At 37.9% G+C, this 16870-nt stretch overlaps 1 protein-coding gene across 1 annotated transcript in view; it reads right to left on the reverse strand.

Annotated features, from left to right (window-relative positions):
* Nucleotides 1–16870, reverse strand: part of LOC136151636 (sterol carrier protein 2) — a 106186-nt gene that overhangs the window by 68893 nt on the left and 20423 nt on the right. The window contains exon 6 of the mRNA XM_065912934.1: nt 10067–10193. Within this exon, the coding sequence (XP_065769006.1) occupies nt 10067–10193 (127 nt within the window). The remainder of the gene's footprint in view (nt 1–10066; nt 10194–16870) is intronic.

The following is a 16870-nucleotide window of genomic DNA, read 5'->3' on the forward strand; positions in this document are numbered from 1 at the left end:
AAAGAATAACAGGAGGAGAAAAAAAAAGAATAACAGGAGGGATCTACTTTAATTAGAATGATGAAGAAAAGGGCCTCTAAGATTAATTAATTACAGAATATCTGTTCTATGCCAGGCACTCTTCTAAGTAACAGTCAAAGAACAGGGAATAAAACAAACAAAAATCAGTGGAGCGCTTACAAAGAGTTGACAAATGAAGAGAAGCTAAAGGCAAAGAAGAAGAGGAAATATATACCCAACTGAATGCAGAGTTCCAAAGATCAGCAAGGAGAGATAAGAATGCATTTCTCAGCAATCAATAAAAAGAAAGAGAGGAAAACAATAGAATGGGAAAGACTAGAGATCTCTTCAAGAAAATTAGAGATACCAAGGGAACATTTTATGCAAAGATGAGCACAATAAAGGACGGAAACAGTAAGCACCTAACAGAAGCAGAAGGTATTAAGAAGAGGTGGCAAGAATACACAGAAGAACTATACAAAAAAGATCTTCATGACCCAGATAACCACGATAGTGTGATCACTCACCTAGAGTCAAACATCCTGGAATGTAAAGTCTAGTGGGCCTTAGGAAGCATCACTATGAACAAAGCTAGTGGAGGTGATGGAATTCCAGTTGAGCTATTTCAAATCCTAAAAGATGATGCTGTGAAACTGCTTCACTCAATAGCCAGCAAATCTGGAAAACCCAGCAGTGGCCACAGGACTGAAAAAGGTCAATTTTCATTACAATCCCAATAAAGCAATGCCAAAGAATGTTCAGACTACTGCACAATTGCACTCATCTCACATGCTAGCAAAGTAATGCACAAAATTCTCCAAGAGAGGCTTCAATAGTATGTGAACTGAGATGTTCACATACTGGATTTAGAAAAGGCAGAGGAACCAGAGAGCAAACTGCCAACATCCACTGTGTCGTAGAAAAAGCAACAGAGTTCCAGAAAAACATCTACTTCTGCTTTATTGACTACACAAAAGCCTTTGACTGTGTGGATCACAACAGACTGTGGAAAATTCTTCAAGAGATGGGAATACCAGACCACCTGACCTGCCTCCTGAGAAATCTGTAAGCAGGTCAAGAAGCAACAGTTAGAACTGGACATGGAACAACAGACTGGTTCTAAATTGGGCAAGGAGTATGTGAAGGTTGTATACTGTCACCTTGCTTATTTAACTTATATGCAGAGTACATCATGCGAAATGCTGGGCTGGATGAAGCACAAGCTGGAATCAAGGCTGCTGGGAGAAATATCAATAACCTCAGATATGTAGATGACACCACCCTTATGGCAGAAAGCAAAGAGGAACTAAAGACCCTCTTGATGAAAGTGAAAGAGGAGAGTGAAAAAGCTGGTTTAACAGATCTGAAAGAGACACGTGCACCCCAATGTTCATCGCAGCACTGTTTATAATAGCCAGGACATGGAAGCAGCCTAGATGCCCATCCACAGATGAATGGATAAGGAAGCTGTGGTACATATACACCATGGAATATTACTCAGCCGTTAAAAAGAATTCATTTGAATCAGTTCTAATGAGATGGACGAAACTGGAGCCCATTATACAGAGTGAAGTAAGCCAGAAAGATAAAGAACATTACAGCATACTAACACATATATACGGAATTTAGAAAGATGGTAACGATAACCCTATATGCAAAACAGAAAAAGAAACACAGAAGTACAGAACAGACTTTTGAACTCCGTGGGAGAAGGTGAGGGTGGGATGTTTCAAAAGAACAGCATGTATATTATCTATGGTGAATCAGATCACTAGCCCAGGTGGGATGCATGAGACGAGTGCTCGGGCCTGGTGCACTGGGAGGACCCAGAGGAGTCGGGTGGAGAGGGAGGTGGGAGGGGGGATCGGGATGGGGAATACGTGTAACTCAATGGCTGATTCGTGTCAATGTATGACAAAACCCACTGAAATGTTGTGAAGTAATTGGCCTCCAACTAATAAAATAAAATTAAAAAAAAATTAAAAAAAATAAAAAAAAAAAAAAGAAAAAGCTGGTTTAAAATCCAACATTCAAAAAATGAAGACCATGACATCTGGTCCCATCACTTTATGGCAAATAAATGGGAAAACAATGGAAATAGTGAGAGACTATTTTCTTGGGCTCCAAAATCACTGCAGATGGTGACTGCAGCCATGGAATTAAAAGGCACTTGCACCTTGGAAGAAAAGCTATGACAAATCTAAACAGCATATTAAAAAGCAGACATTACTTTGCCAACAAAGGTCTGTCTAGTCAAATCTATAGTTTTTCCAATAGTCATGTATGGATGTGAGAGTTGGACCCTAAAGAAAGCTGAGAACCAAATAGTTGATGCTTTTGAACTATGTTGTTGGAGAAGAGTCCCTTGGACTCCAAGGAGATCAAACCAGTCACTCATAAAGGAAAACAGTCCTGAATGTTCATTGGATGGACTGATGCTGAAGCTGAAGCTCCAATACTTTGGCCAGCTGATGCGAAGAGCTGACTCACTGGAAAAGACCTGGATGCTGGGGAAGATTGAAGGCAGGAGAAGGGGACGACAGAGGATGAGATGGTTGGGTGGCATCACCGACTCGATGGACATGAGTTTGAGCAAGCTCCGGGTGTTGGTGATGGACCCGGAAGCCTGGTGTGCTGCAGTCCATGGGGCCACAAAGAGTCAAATAAGACTGAGTGACTGAACTGACTGAACTGTGGATTTCAGTCAGTTGGAAGAGACATTCAAGAAATAAGAAAATATATATAGCCAGATTTTTATAAATGCTATATAAAATGATAAAGCAGAAGATAGAGGATAGGCAATTCTGGGAATGAGGGCGATGAAAGAAAGCAGAAGATGACATTTGAGCAAAGACCTGATAGAAGTAAGAAAGTTAGCACTGATATCTTAGGGTAGAGTGTTTCAGAAGTTGAAATAGCAAGGCTAAGGCCCTGCTTGAAGCAGCAATGTGCTTACTGTGTTTGAAGTTGGGGCAGAGAGGTGAAAGAAAAAAAAATGTAGGAGATGAAGTCAAAGAGATAATGAGGATGGAAGGTCAGGTCACATAGAAGTTTGTAGGCCATAATAAGACCTGAAGGTTTCAATTTGAGTGTGGTAAGAACACAATAGAGTTTTGAGCAGAGGAATGAAATGATCTAGTTTATATTTGAAAAGCACTGATCTGGACAAAAGAAAAAGTTGACTGTACAGGTGCATGTGCAGAAGCAGAAAAACTATTTAGGAGACTCGTATACTCCAGGTGAGAAATTATGATAGTCTGTAATACAGAAGAAGTGGGGGAAATATAGAGAAACATTTCTATTTCTCATATTTATAGATATTCTGAGAAATGAGTAAAAAGGTTTGCTGATATATTGAATATTGAGTACAAGAAAAACCAAAAATGGCTCTTAAGATTTTTGGTCATAGGCCCTAGAAAGGCGGAGTTACCATTTTCTCCATAGGAAAAACTTAAGGAGGAAATGATGGGGAAGGTAGAAGTTCAAGGAGACAATTAATATTTCAGTTTCAGACCTATTAAATTTGAAAGATCTATTAGACATCCAAGCAGAAATACTTCTGTAAAGTGTTGTAGATATAGGATTTTTTTAAGACCTAAACCATGAAAAGAGTTGACCTTGAAAGAATAAAGAGCACTGTAGCCAAAGAAAATATAAGACTGTGGTACAAGGAATAAGTTTGGCTTATTGAACACACTGAAAGGCCAGTGAATTTACATATGGGAAGACTAGACAGCAGGAATTAAAAGAAGAAATGGTTTTTAAACAGTCTCACTGTAATACAGTAATTTATAATATTAATACATATTTTGGTACCTGAATGCTATAGACTTAATTGTGTCCCAACTCATTTGTTGATGTCCTAACACCCAATGTGATGGTATTTGGAGATGGGTATTTGCAGAGGTATAGTAACTATGGTATAGGAGGTCATGAGGATGAGACTTTCCAGGAGGGTGAGAATCCTTAAAAAAAGAACACAAAGAATTTTCTCTCTCCCTCTGTCTCTGCACCCACACAAAAGAACAGGTCATGTGAATACACAGTGAGATGGAGGTCACCTATGACCCAAGAAAAGAGGCTTCAGTATAATATAAACCCTATCATACATCTTGATTTTATACTTCCCAGCCTCTAGAGCTGTGAGAAATAAATTTCCTTGTTTGAGCTACCCGGTCTATGGTATTTTCTATATCAGCCCAAGCAGACTAATACAGAGGAAATGGAGTTATACTGAACAAAAATGTAAAACATGTGAATGGCTTTGGAACCATTCTAATTTCAAAGTTTGGAATATTGCTAGTGAAAAAGACTGAAGTGCCTTGAAGAAACCAAAGAAACTTTGAGGATGCTGCAGATGAGAATTTACAAAAGGACAAAATCTTCCTGAAAACTGGTGAAAAGGAGACCCCTGTTACAATAGAAGCAGAAATAATACTATTATCAAAAGTTGTGTAGAAACTAGATAATAAAATATTCAAACTGCCACATGATTGATTTTTGCTGCTTATAGTAAAGTTTTATAATGCTATATTGCAGAAAGGACTATTAAAGAAAAACAATCCAGGACTTCATAGTTTTGAAAATTCTCAGCCTCTCAAAGTGGTAAAAGATGCTAAAATTAACAAATAGTCTTTGAGCAAAGATCAAAGCCAGTTCACTGCCAGAAAAAAAACTGTCCAAAAATGAAGCCCAGGTTGTGACAAATCTTTTAAGACTCAGAAAAATCAAAGATGATGCCTCAGAATACTTTTCATACAGAAAAAAAGCTCTCTAAAGAGAAAAGAGCTATGCCTCACAATTCCTCTCAAAGGACTGCTAAGAAGTTTAAGAAGGTTGCCCCTCAGCCATCTCAGAAAGGACCCAAAGAGATGTGCAGGTGTAATTTGTAGACGGGAGGACCAAACAAGTTTTTATGATAAAAAGGAAAGCCACAAAGTTTTTAAGGTAAAAATTATCTACAGAGAGGATTCTTAGGTGTTAGCATTCTATTTTTGACCTGGGAGGTAAATTAGGTTACAGATATGGGTTTTGGGAGAATTCACTAAGCTGTATATTTATGTTGTGTGCATTTCTCTGACTTGAGTTATAATACACAACAACAAATTTCATATTTTTAAGAAATGCTGGGCTCAGTCACCACCATGATTCCTTGATTCTTTGAGTCTGCACGTGAACATGTGAAATTTGAGACATCTGTTACATACACAAGCAGAGATGTGAAGATGAAAACTGGATATACAGGTATAGACTCCATCATTGACTATCCTAAGTTTGCCCCCCCAACAAATGCATTACCTTGTTTTATTTTTTTCACAGCTACTAATCATTATTTGAAATTATCTTTACTTTGTTCATATGCTACTGTCTCCCCCTACTAGAAATTTAAGCAAATACCACACATCTCACCTGCTTATTTGTTGCTTGTGAATGACTTCATTGATATCCCTAATTCTTTCTCCCTTTATGATCGGACTTTGCAGTTTCCTACCTTTAAAAAAGTAGAGTATATTTCCCTCTCTCTTGATTCCAAGTTTTTCATATGACTTGCTTTGGTCAAGTCTCAAAATGCCTTGCATGTTGCAGATTACTCTTCTGCTTCTGCTGTGACTATGAAAAGGACATGCCCGAGGTGGCCCTCTGGTCCCAAGAAGAGGATGAGACACCCAGCCAAACAGGAGTAAAACAGAGCCTCCAACCAACCTACACTCATATGATCAACCCAGACAAAAAGAGCTGAGCATGATCTAGAGCCACTGCTACTGCTGCTGCTGCTGCTGCTGCTAGGTCACTTCAGTCATGTTCGACTATGTGCGACCCCATAGACGGCAGCCCACCAGGCTCCCCCGTCCCTGGGATTCTCCAGGCAAGAACACTGGAGTGGGTTGCCATTTCCTTCTCCAATGCATGAAAGTGAAAAGTGAAAGTGAAGTTGCTCAGCCACGTCCAACTCTTAGCGACCCTATGGACTGTAGCCCACCAGGCACCTCCGTCCATGGGATTCTCCAGGCAAGAATACTGGAATGGGTTGCCATTTCCTTCTCCACAGATCCACTGATTCCCAGTCAATCTACAAACCTGTAAACTCTGATAATAACCATTATTTAATAAAAACTGAATTTGGGAATAGTTTGTTACACAGCAATAGTTAACTGATATGCAGAGTTCCAAAGAATAGCAAGGAGAGATAGAAAGCCTTCTTAAGTGAACAATACCAAGAATTAGGGGAAAACAATAAAACGGGAAAGACTAGAGATCCCTTCAAGAAGATTAGAGATACCAAGGGACTATTTCATGCAAAGATGGGCACAATAAAAGACAGAAATGATAAGGACCTAATGGAAGCAGAAGAGACTAAGAAGAGGTGAGAAGATTATATATAGGAACTGCATTTAAAAAAGGTGTTAATGACCTGGATAACCACAGTGGTGTGGTAACCTAGAGCCAGATATCCTAGAGTGTGAAACCAAGTAGGCCTTAGGAAGCAAAACTATGAACAAAGCTAGTGGAAGGGATGGAATTCCAGCTGAGTTATTTCAAATCCTAAAGATGATGTTGTGAAAAGTGCTGCACTCCACTGTTTATAATAGCCAGGACATGGAAACAACCTAGATGCCCATCAGCAGATGAATGGATAAGGAAGCTGTGGTACATATACACCATGGAATATTACTCAGCCGTTAAAAAGAATTCATTTGAATCAGTTCTAATGAGATGGATGAAACTGGAGCCCATTATACAGAGTGAGGTGAGCCAGAAACATAAAGAACATTACAGTATACTAACACATATATATGGAATTTAGAAAGATGGTAACAATGGCCCTATATGCAGGGCAGAAGAAGAGACGCAGAAGTACAGAACAGACTTTTGAACTCTGTGGGAGAAGGGGAGGGTGGGATGTTTCGAAAGAACAGCATGTATATTATCTGTGGTGAAACAGACCACCAGCCCAGGTGGGAGGCATGAGTCAAGTGCTCGGGCCTGTTGGGCTGGGAAGATCCAGAGGAATCGGGTGGAGAGGGAGGTGGGATGGGAGACCGGGATGGGGAATACGTGTAACTCTATGGCTGATTCACATCAATGTATGACAAAACCCACTGAAAAATAAAAAAATAAAAATAAAGAAAAAAGAAAAAAAGAAAAGAAAAGAAAAAAAAAAAAAAAGTGCTGCACTCATTGCCAGCAAATTTGGAAAACTCAGCAATGGCCACAGAACTGGATAAGATGAGTTTCATTCCAGTTCTAAAAAAGGGCAATGCCCAAGAGCGTTCAAACTAAACCAAAATTACACTCATTCCACACACTAGCAAGGTAATGCTCAAAATCCCTCAAGCTAGGATTCAAACTGAAAACTTCCAGACGTAGAAGTTAGATTTAAAAAAGGCAGAGGAACCAGAGATCAAATTGCCAACATCCACTGGATCATGAGAAAAGCAAAAGAATTCCAGAAAAACATCTACTTATGTTTCATTGACTACACTAAAGCCTTTGACTGTATGGATCACAAAAAAACTGTGGAAAATTTTTAAAGATATGGGAATACCAGAACATCTTACCTGTCTTCTCAAAAATCTGTAGGCAGGTAAAGAAGCAACAGTTAGAACTGAACGTGGAACAACAGATTGGTTCAAAACTGGGAAAGGAGTACACCAAGGCTCCATACCATCGCCCTGTCTATTTAGCTTATTTGCAGAGTACGTCACGCAAAATGAGGGGCTGGATGAAGCACAAGCTGGAATCAAGATTGCCAGGAGAAATATCAAAAACCTCAGATGCAGAAGACACCACCTTAATGACAGAAAGTGAAGAGGAATTCAAGAGTCTTTGATGAATGTATAAGAGAGTGAAGAATTTGGCTTAAAATTCAACGGTCAAAAAACAAAAATCATGGCATCCAGTCCCATCACTTCACAGCAACTAGATGGGGAAAAAGTAGAAGCAGTGATAGGTTTTATTTTCTTGGACTCCAAAATCACTGTGGATGGTGACTACAGCCATGAAATTAAAAGACAACTGCTCCTTAGAAGAAAAGCTATGAAGAACCTAGATAGTGTATTAAAAAGCAGAGGCACTTGCTTTGCCAAAAAGGTCCACATATTCAAAGCTATGGTTTTTCTAGTAGTCAGGTACACATGTGAGAGTGGCACCATAAAGAAGGCAGAGCGCTGAAGAACTGATGCTTTCGAACTGTGTTGCTGGAGAAGACTCTTGAGAATCCTTTAGACAGCAAGATCAAACCAGTCAGTCCTAAAGGCAATCAAGCCTGAATAGTCATTGAAAGGACTGATGCTGAAGCTGAAGCTCCAACACTTTGGCCACCTGATGCAAAGTGCCAATTCATGAGAAAAGACCCTAATGCTAGGAAAAACTGAGGGCAAAAGGAGAAGGAGAGAACAGAGGACAAGATGGTGGGATGGCATCGTCGACTCAATGGACATGAGTTTGAGCAAACTCCAAGAGATAGTGAAGGACAGGCAAGCCTGGCGTGCTGCAGTCCACAGAGTTGCAAAGCATCAGACACAACTGAGCGATCGAACAACAGTACTTCTATATTTCAGTGCCTAGAACAATGCCTGCAATACAGTAAGAGCAAAATATTTTAAATAAATTATTTAATTCAAAAGGAAATGGACAAGAAATAGCCAAAGAGGTAAGGAAAATCAGAAGAATGATGTGTCACAAATGCCCAGAGAAGAATATGTTTTAAGAAAGAAGTGATCAAAAGGGACTAATGGTGTTGAGGTCTATTAAAACAGTATTGAGAAGTATTTACTTCCTATGGCAATGTGGTGATCAGTGGTAGCATTGAGAAAGAGTGGAAGCCAGACTGGAATGGACGGAGTTTAAAATGGTAACAAATAGCTACAAGGAAGAAAATTCCATGGCCCCAAACTGTCAGTCTCCTCTAAGCCATCCTACCATTTTTCCTTGAAGATTTCTTTCCTTTCTGATTACTTGATCTTGGTTATCAAACCTACAGTATTTTTCCTGCAAAGAACAGGAATGTTGTACTTTCAAGCACAACTATTTTCTTTCTCATCTCACAGAACACAGGGTCATATAATAAAATTTAAAAAAAAAAAAAAAACCTCTTTCTGCACTATCCCATGCTTTAACTAACTGGCTAATGCAGATCAATCACTGACCATCAGTCAAAAAGCAAGGATACTCACCTACAAAATAAAAATCAACTATGCAATTTAATTCTCCCAAAATATTATGTGACTTCCCTGGTAGTTCAGCGGTTAAAAATTCGCCTACCAATGCAGAGGACATGGGCTCAATCCCTGGTCTGGGAAGAGTCCACATGGCAAGGGGCAGCTAAATCCATGTGCCACAAATACTGAAGATTCACATGCCCCAGAACCTATGCTTCACAAAACAAAAGAGGCCATCTCAGTAAGAACCCTGTGCACTGAACTAGAGAGTAGCTCCTACTTGCCAAAATAAGAAAAGGCCCATGCAGCAAAGAAGACACAGTGTAGCCAAAAATAAATTAATTAATTTAACTAAATTTAAAATAAAACACTATGGATTGACAAATGATGATGGACTCTTGATGGATTCAAGTACTGAGGATACTGTGCTCAGAACTGATAAGCCTCAATTTATAGTCCATGGTTGATTTATGTTATTTTTCCTATTTCAGTGTCTTGTTTTGGAACATCCAAGGTATTTCCAATATGATCTCATTTGTATAAATACTTTACAACTAAATTCAACAAATACTATTTCAACTTAATTGAAAAACCATTTCATATTTTATACAAACTGACATCTTCCACAGTTCCTTAATAAACACATATGTGTTAGTCGCTCAGTCGTGCCCGACTCTTTGCAATGCCATTGACTGTGGCCCACCAGGCTCCTCTGTCCATGAGATTTTCTAGGCAAGGATACTGGAGGGGGTTGCCATTTTCTTCTCCAGGAGATCTTCCCAACTCAGGGATCAAACCTTGGTCTCCTGCACTGCAGGCAGATTCTTTACTGACTGAGCTACAAGGGAAGGTCTAATAAATACATGTATATAACTAAAAATAAGCCTTAAAGTCTTTTAACATACCATATTTTTCCATGTGCTCTTTCCCAGCACTCCCAAACATCTGAGGAGCAATTGGGTGGGCAGATAATCCATACTTATTGATCAGGACTTCAAGATGTTTATCAACTGGATTAGCCCTAGTTGGAGCCTAAGAGAGGAGAAAAAAAATTTTAATAAGTACTCAACATGATACATATCTCTTTTCAACTATTAATTAGAAGTGTGGAGTAAGCCAAAAATTTTCAGTATGATTAAAATCAGTCATTCAATTTAAAATAAATAATTTTTAAGTAAAAAAAAAAAAGAAACATGTATTAAGAATCCCATTATGTGCAAATAACTGTTCAATGTTCTGGGGATAAAACAATAAACAAAACAGATAAATTCCCTGCTCATCTAGCATTCATATTTGAAGGATGAGGGAACAGAAAGTAATGAGGATGAAAATGATTAAAATGTAAATAATAATGCTATAACAAACTCAAATAAAGGGATAAAGATTGAAGGTGGGAAGTGGTATGTTATAGAAAATAGTCTAAGGAGATAACATTGATAAAGTGACATTTCAGCAGGGATGTGAAGGAGTACGAGTAAGTCATTTGGTGAAGTTGGGGAGAGGAGCATTCTAGGCAGACAGAACAGCAAGAACAAAGTCCCTAAGGCAGGAGCAGGTTTGGGTATTTGAGAAGTGAATTACGATTAGGATAAAGTGATACTCAGAGTACAATCACATCTGTTTCCATGGCTCTAGAATAGAGAAACACAGTTCCCACTGCAAATATTTTACAAAGGGGAGGCTGTTTCTTCCAGTTTACCTACTAGACTATGAACACCCAGAACATATGAATTCTTCATAAGCTTCTGTATATGTATCCAGTGCCTAGCACATGCCCTGCTATATAGTTAACATTCCATAAATAACTGTTGAATGAAATTAATTAATTAGGTCCACAAAGAGGTTCTAAAGCAAATGCTATGAAAAGATTAAGTAGACATATGAAAAGACATCTTTTCATGTCTACTTACTAAGTAATTATTAATAATTGCTAATTATTACTAATAATTAGTAATAACACCATTAATTATTAGAGAAATGCAAATCAAAACTACAATGAGGTACCAACTCACACTGGTCAGAATGGCCATTATTAAAAAGTCTACAAATAACAAATTCTGAAGAGGCTGTGAAGAAAAGGGTACCCTCATACCTATCCCCTGTTGGTGAAGATGTAAGTTGGTACAGCCACTGTGAAAAACACTATGGAGGAGTCTCAGAAAACTAAGAACAGAACTACCATATAATCCAGCAATTCCACCACTGGGAATATACCCAGACAAAACTATAATTCAAGTAGATACATGCACTACTATGTTCATAGCAACATTGTTCAAAACAACCTATGTCCATCAAAAGATGAATGAATAAAGAAGATGTGGTACATATGTACGATGGAATACTACTCAGCCACAAAATGTGTGAAATAATGCTATTTGCAGCAGAAACATGGATGTAACTACAGATTATCATACCAACTGAGATAAATCAGAAAGAAAAGACAAATACTACGATTCCACTTATATGTGGAATCAAAAATAGGGTGCAATGAACCTATCTACAAAACAGAAACAGATTCAAAGAACTAGAGAACAGACTTGTGGTTGCCAAAGGGGAGGGGGGAGGGAGAGGGATGGATTGGGAGCTTGGGGTTGGTAGAGGTTACGTTTATAACAAGATCCTAATGTATGGCACAGAGAACTATATCCAGTATCCTGTGATCAGTCATAACGGAAGATAACGTAAAACAGAGTGTCTATATGTGCATAACTGAGTCACTTTGCTGTACAGCAGCGATTGGCGAAACATTATAATCAACTAATTGTGTGTGTCAGTTGCTCAGTCATGTCCAACTCTTTGTGATCCCATGAACTATAGCCTGCCAGGCTCCTCTGTCCATGGAATTCTTTAGGCAAGAATACTGGACTGGGTTGTCTCCAGGGGATCGTCCCAATTCTCCAATTTAAAAAAACTCAAAAAAAAAAAGATTAAGAGGGACTTCTCTGGTGGTCTAGTGGCTAAGACTCCACACTCCCAATGCAGGGGGGGCCAACTTTCATCCTGTCAACTACAAACTGGCACTTGCCAAAAGCATTTGCCAGCAACTTAACAACAATAACAAAGGCATTTGCCATCTGTCTCTGTGGAGACTGAACCTGTGCTGCTGCATCTGTCGACCTTTAACACCTCCCCTAGACGGAGTCTAGGGTAGAGTGAGGCACTCTGTGCTCCAGAGAACTTGGTAAACAGATGTTTAGATAGTTAGATCTTTTCAGATGATCCCAATCTGTGCATCTCTTCATATCTAGAAAAGCACTAAATCCCTTCAGGGTGACATCAGCTCCTCCTGACCAGCAGAAAACCTTTTGTAAAGTAAGCACTTGCCTGCACTGAACTCCCACTTCACCGAAATCATATATTGACCTTGTCCGACTGCCTCTTTGGAGCAGTCTCTCAGAGCTATCTGAGGTACCCCCTCTCCTGGGCTGCAGTCCTGATTTTGCCCCAAATAAAACTTAACTCAAAACTCTCATATCATGCATCTTTTTAGTCAACAACCCCTAGTCAGGGAACTAAGCCCCGCATGCCTTAGCGAAAAGAGCCCACACACTATAATGAAGATCAAAGATTCTGTGTCCAGGGTCTAAGACCCGGTACAGTGAAACAAGAGAATAAATATAAAAAATAAGATTAAGAAAGAATAGGCTTACACAAGGAAAATTAGTTAGTTAGATATGATAAGCAACTTGCCAATCCAAAGGATAAAGATAAAATGAGTTGATAAATGGGTCCCGTGGAATCTGTGAACACAGAAATCTTTAAAATAAGTATATAAAATTATGTTTGGATTTCCATCAGTTGAAAGTTTTTCTGTCAAAAGAAATCTAAAAAAAAAATTTTTAATATGGAAAATGTTCATATCTATGTTGAAAGGAATGTTAATGAAAACAATCATATACACTTCTGCTTCTAGCCATGATGGACTATAGAAACCAAATTTATCCTTCTATCAAACATTTAAAAACCTGAGCAAAAAAATAAAAATAAAAACCTGAGCAAAATATACAAAGTGACTGTTTTCAAACAATGGACAACATAAAGCCTAGTACAGGGATCTCTGAAAGAACTCACAGAGAAGAGTAAAGGAGAGAACAGAGGGAGAGCTCTCTGAAAATCTGAAGAGAGCTCCCCTCGAGTCTTTAGTGAATCTAATCAACACATGAATATGAAGAAACTACTAAGACCAGGGAAAGAGTCACTGAAAAGGAGCAGGCACAATAATTCCCAATGTTCCCATAGGGCCAGGAATAGTTTTATTCTCAAAACCACAATGGAAAGATCTCCTAACACAAAGAGCATCAATGGAATCCTGAGGTTACTGCTTGAATAGCAGCATCAGTTCAGCCTTGGAATGATAATGACTGTTCTGAATTCTGCCTAACAAAACATAAAAGCAAATCTCAAATGGATCAAACCACTTCTAAAAAACAACTATCCCAGAACAAACTCCTAAACAGTTAATGGAATATAAAAATTCCATTAACACCCAACAGAGTAAAATTCATAATGTCTAACATTCAATCACAAGTAATGAGGCATGCAACGAAATGAAGAGTACAACTTGTAAAGAGTGGATTATCAATCAATAGAAATGATACAGATGACAAAATTGTTTTAATGTTAAAGAATTACTATAAATAAACTCCACTAAAACAATTACTGTTAGGGGAAGCACACTGACTGAAACTGCCCACTCTGGCCAGGCACCATAGTAATCATTTGTGTGAGTTATTTTATGACAGGAGGTCCTGGTAAGGAACACAGAACTAATAAGCCACCACTAGCCAGAAGAGTTTAGGAAAAGTCAAAAGGAGATACCATGTGTCTGACCACCTCCCAGAATCCTTTTCACTGGCATCCATCTTGACTGACGAATGCGAGCACCACCAGGAAAGACTCTGAGTCAGAAGCATAGACCAAAGACAACCCGGAAACTAATCCCATCACCATAAAACTTGAGACTGCGCGCCACATGGCAGAGCAGTCCTCCTGGGTTCCTTTACCCTACTGCTCTAGACCTGGGCGCCCCTTCCCAATAAAGTCTTATTGCTTTGTCAACAGGTATGTCTCCTCAGATAATTCATTTCCAAGTGTTAGACAAGAGCCCACTCTTGGGCCCTGGAAGGGGTCCCTTTCCGGCAATATTACTATAAACATACTCCATTTGTTCAAGAAGGTAGAAGAAAGCATGAACATGACAAAGAAAAATATGGAAGATACAAAAAAAGAGTCAAAAATTTTTTAGAGATACAATATACATTGTCTGAAAAGTAAACTCAGTGAAATTAACAGACTAAACAATGCGGCACAGATTAGCAAACCCGAGCAAGTAACAAATTAAAACATGAGGAGGGAAAAAAACTCGAAAAAAATGAACAAGATCAGTGAATTGTGGAACAACAATCAAGAAGTTTAGAGATATTATAATTGGGGTCAGGAAAAGAGAAGATTGAGAGACACAAAAGTAGGAAAAAAATATTTTAAGCCATAATGGATGAAAAATTTTCAAATCTGATGAAAACTATAACTCACATAGCCAAGAGCCTCAACAAACCCCAATAACACAAAACACAATAAAACTACACCAAGTTACATCATAATAAAACTGTTCTAAACCAGTGAGAAAGAAAAATACTAAAAGTAACCAAAGTAAAATATACATTAAGTATAGTCAAACAAAAAATAAGAATGAAAACAGACTTTAAATTGAAAACAATAAAAGCCAAAATGACAGTGAACCAAGAAAAAGTAAAGCTGATAGAGAATTCTGTACTCAGCAAATATCTTTCAAAAAAAAAAAGGTAAATAAAGACCTAGTAGAACATACAGACATTGAGAGAATATATCACCAGCAAATCAATACTATATGAAATGGTAACGCAGAAGGAAAATAATCCTAAAGGAAATTCTGGATCAATAATAAAGGAATAAGGAGCACTGAAAATGATAAACATGTGGAAAAAATATAAGAATTCTTTATTCTTTCAAAGAATTCTTTGAAAGAATAAAGAATTCTTTCAAAAAACAATTGATGAGGGACTTTCCTGATGGTCCAGTGGCTGAGAATTTGCCTGCCAATGCAGGGAACCGGGGTTCGATTCCTGGTCTGGGAGGATTCCACGTGCCTTGGGGTAACTGGGCCCACGTACGGCAACCACTGAACCTGGGCTATAGAGTCCATGCTCTGCAACAAGAGAAGTCTCTGCAATGAGAAGCCCACATACTAGAGAGTATCCCGCGCTCTCTGCAACTACAGAAAGTCCACGTGCATCAACGAAGACCCAGTGCAGCTATAAACAAAATTTTTTTTAACTAAAATTAAAAACAATTGACTATTTAAAACAAAATCAGTAACTGATGTGGGGCTTATAACATGTATAGTAAAATGTGCTTCTAGGAAGAGGCAACAAAAAAATACTTCATAAGATTCATGTAACATACTATAGTGACAGTCATAACATTACTTAAAGGGGGTTTGTGAATAAGTTAAAGATGAATGTAAACCCTAAAGAAACCACTAAAAGCAAAGCTCCAGAGGTATAGCTAATATGAACATAAAACTGACAAAATAAAATTATAAAGAATTCTCAATGAACAGAAGACAAAGAGGAAAAAAAGAATAAAGAAGATACTGAACAAAAGAAAACAAGTAGAAAGATGGTAGATTTAATTTTTTAATTTTTTAATCAGTGGTTTCCTAGTAAATATTTAAAAGGCTCATGTTGGGTGAAGGAGGTCTTACTGATAGCATTTGTCGATTTTGGGGGTGTAAATAATCCCACAGTGACCAATTTGAATATGCTAGCATGATGTCACTGAAAGCAAAGATAAAAAAAACAAGGCATGCATAATCAGATCTTGCAAGCTGGTACAAACCAGTAGGCATCAGTTTCAGCTAAGCACATCTGGATAAAAAGACCTGGTCTCAGTTGTATCACTAACTGCTAACTTGATCCTACGGCACTGGGTAATTACTTCACTCTGGGCTTCACGGTTTCACTTCACGGGTACATCTTCAGGGCCACCTCTAACTAAAACATTGTCTAAATTATTTCTGTCCTACAGAAATACAGAAATACAGGATAGTGGGAGGGACAAAAAGGATTAAAAAAAAGACAGAACTGCTTGAGAAAGTTAAGATATTATGTACAAGAATGCTGACTGGAGCACTGTAACAGCAAAACAAAAAACAAAACACATATAAAATTAAAAGTAAACCATCTAACCAGAAAAGCAGAAGAGATCAATTGAAAACTTTACACCCATGAAAAGGGACACTAGGCAGCTGTTAAAAAATAAGGAAGTTTGTCATTCATTTGATGTCTGACAGAAAATAACAAAACTCTGTGAAGCAATTATCCTTCAATTAAAAAATATAATAATTTCTTAAAAAAATAAGGAAGTTGATCAATATGTTTGAACCAGGAAAGCTGTCCATTTATAACGCGAAAAAGCAATATGTATAAAATTTTTTATCTTCTTCACATACATGTCAAATTTTTTTAACATTGTTAATATGTATATGTGTGTAGTACAGTATATGAATATATTTAGATATCTGTATAAATATGGAAAAAAGAAAGGACATATAAATACACTGGTTACCTCTGAAGAACAGGATTAAACAAGCAGAAAATGACTTTTAACATATATACTTTTGAACAATATTAAACAAGCAGAAAATGACTTTTTTTTTTTTTAATATTTAT

Source organism: Muntiacus reevesi, chromosome 1, assembly GCF_963930625.1.
Source record: "Muntiacus reevesi chromosome 1, mMunRee1.1, whole genome shotgun sequence".
Taxonomy (NCBI): Eukaryota; Metazoa; Chordata; class Mammalia; order Artiodactyla; family Cervidae; genus Muntiacus; species Muntiacus reevesi.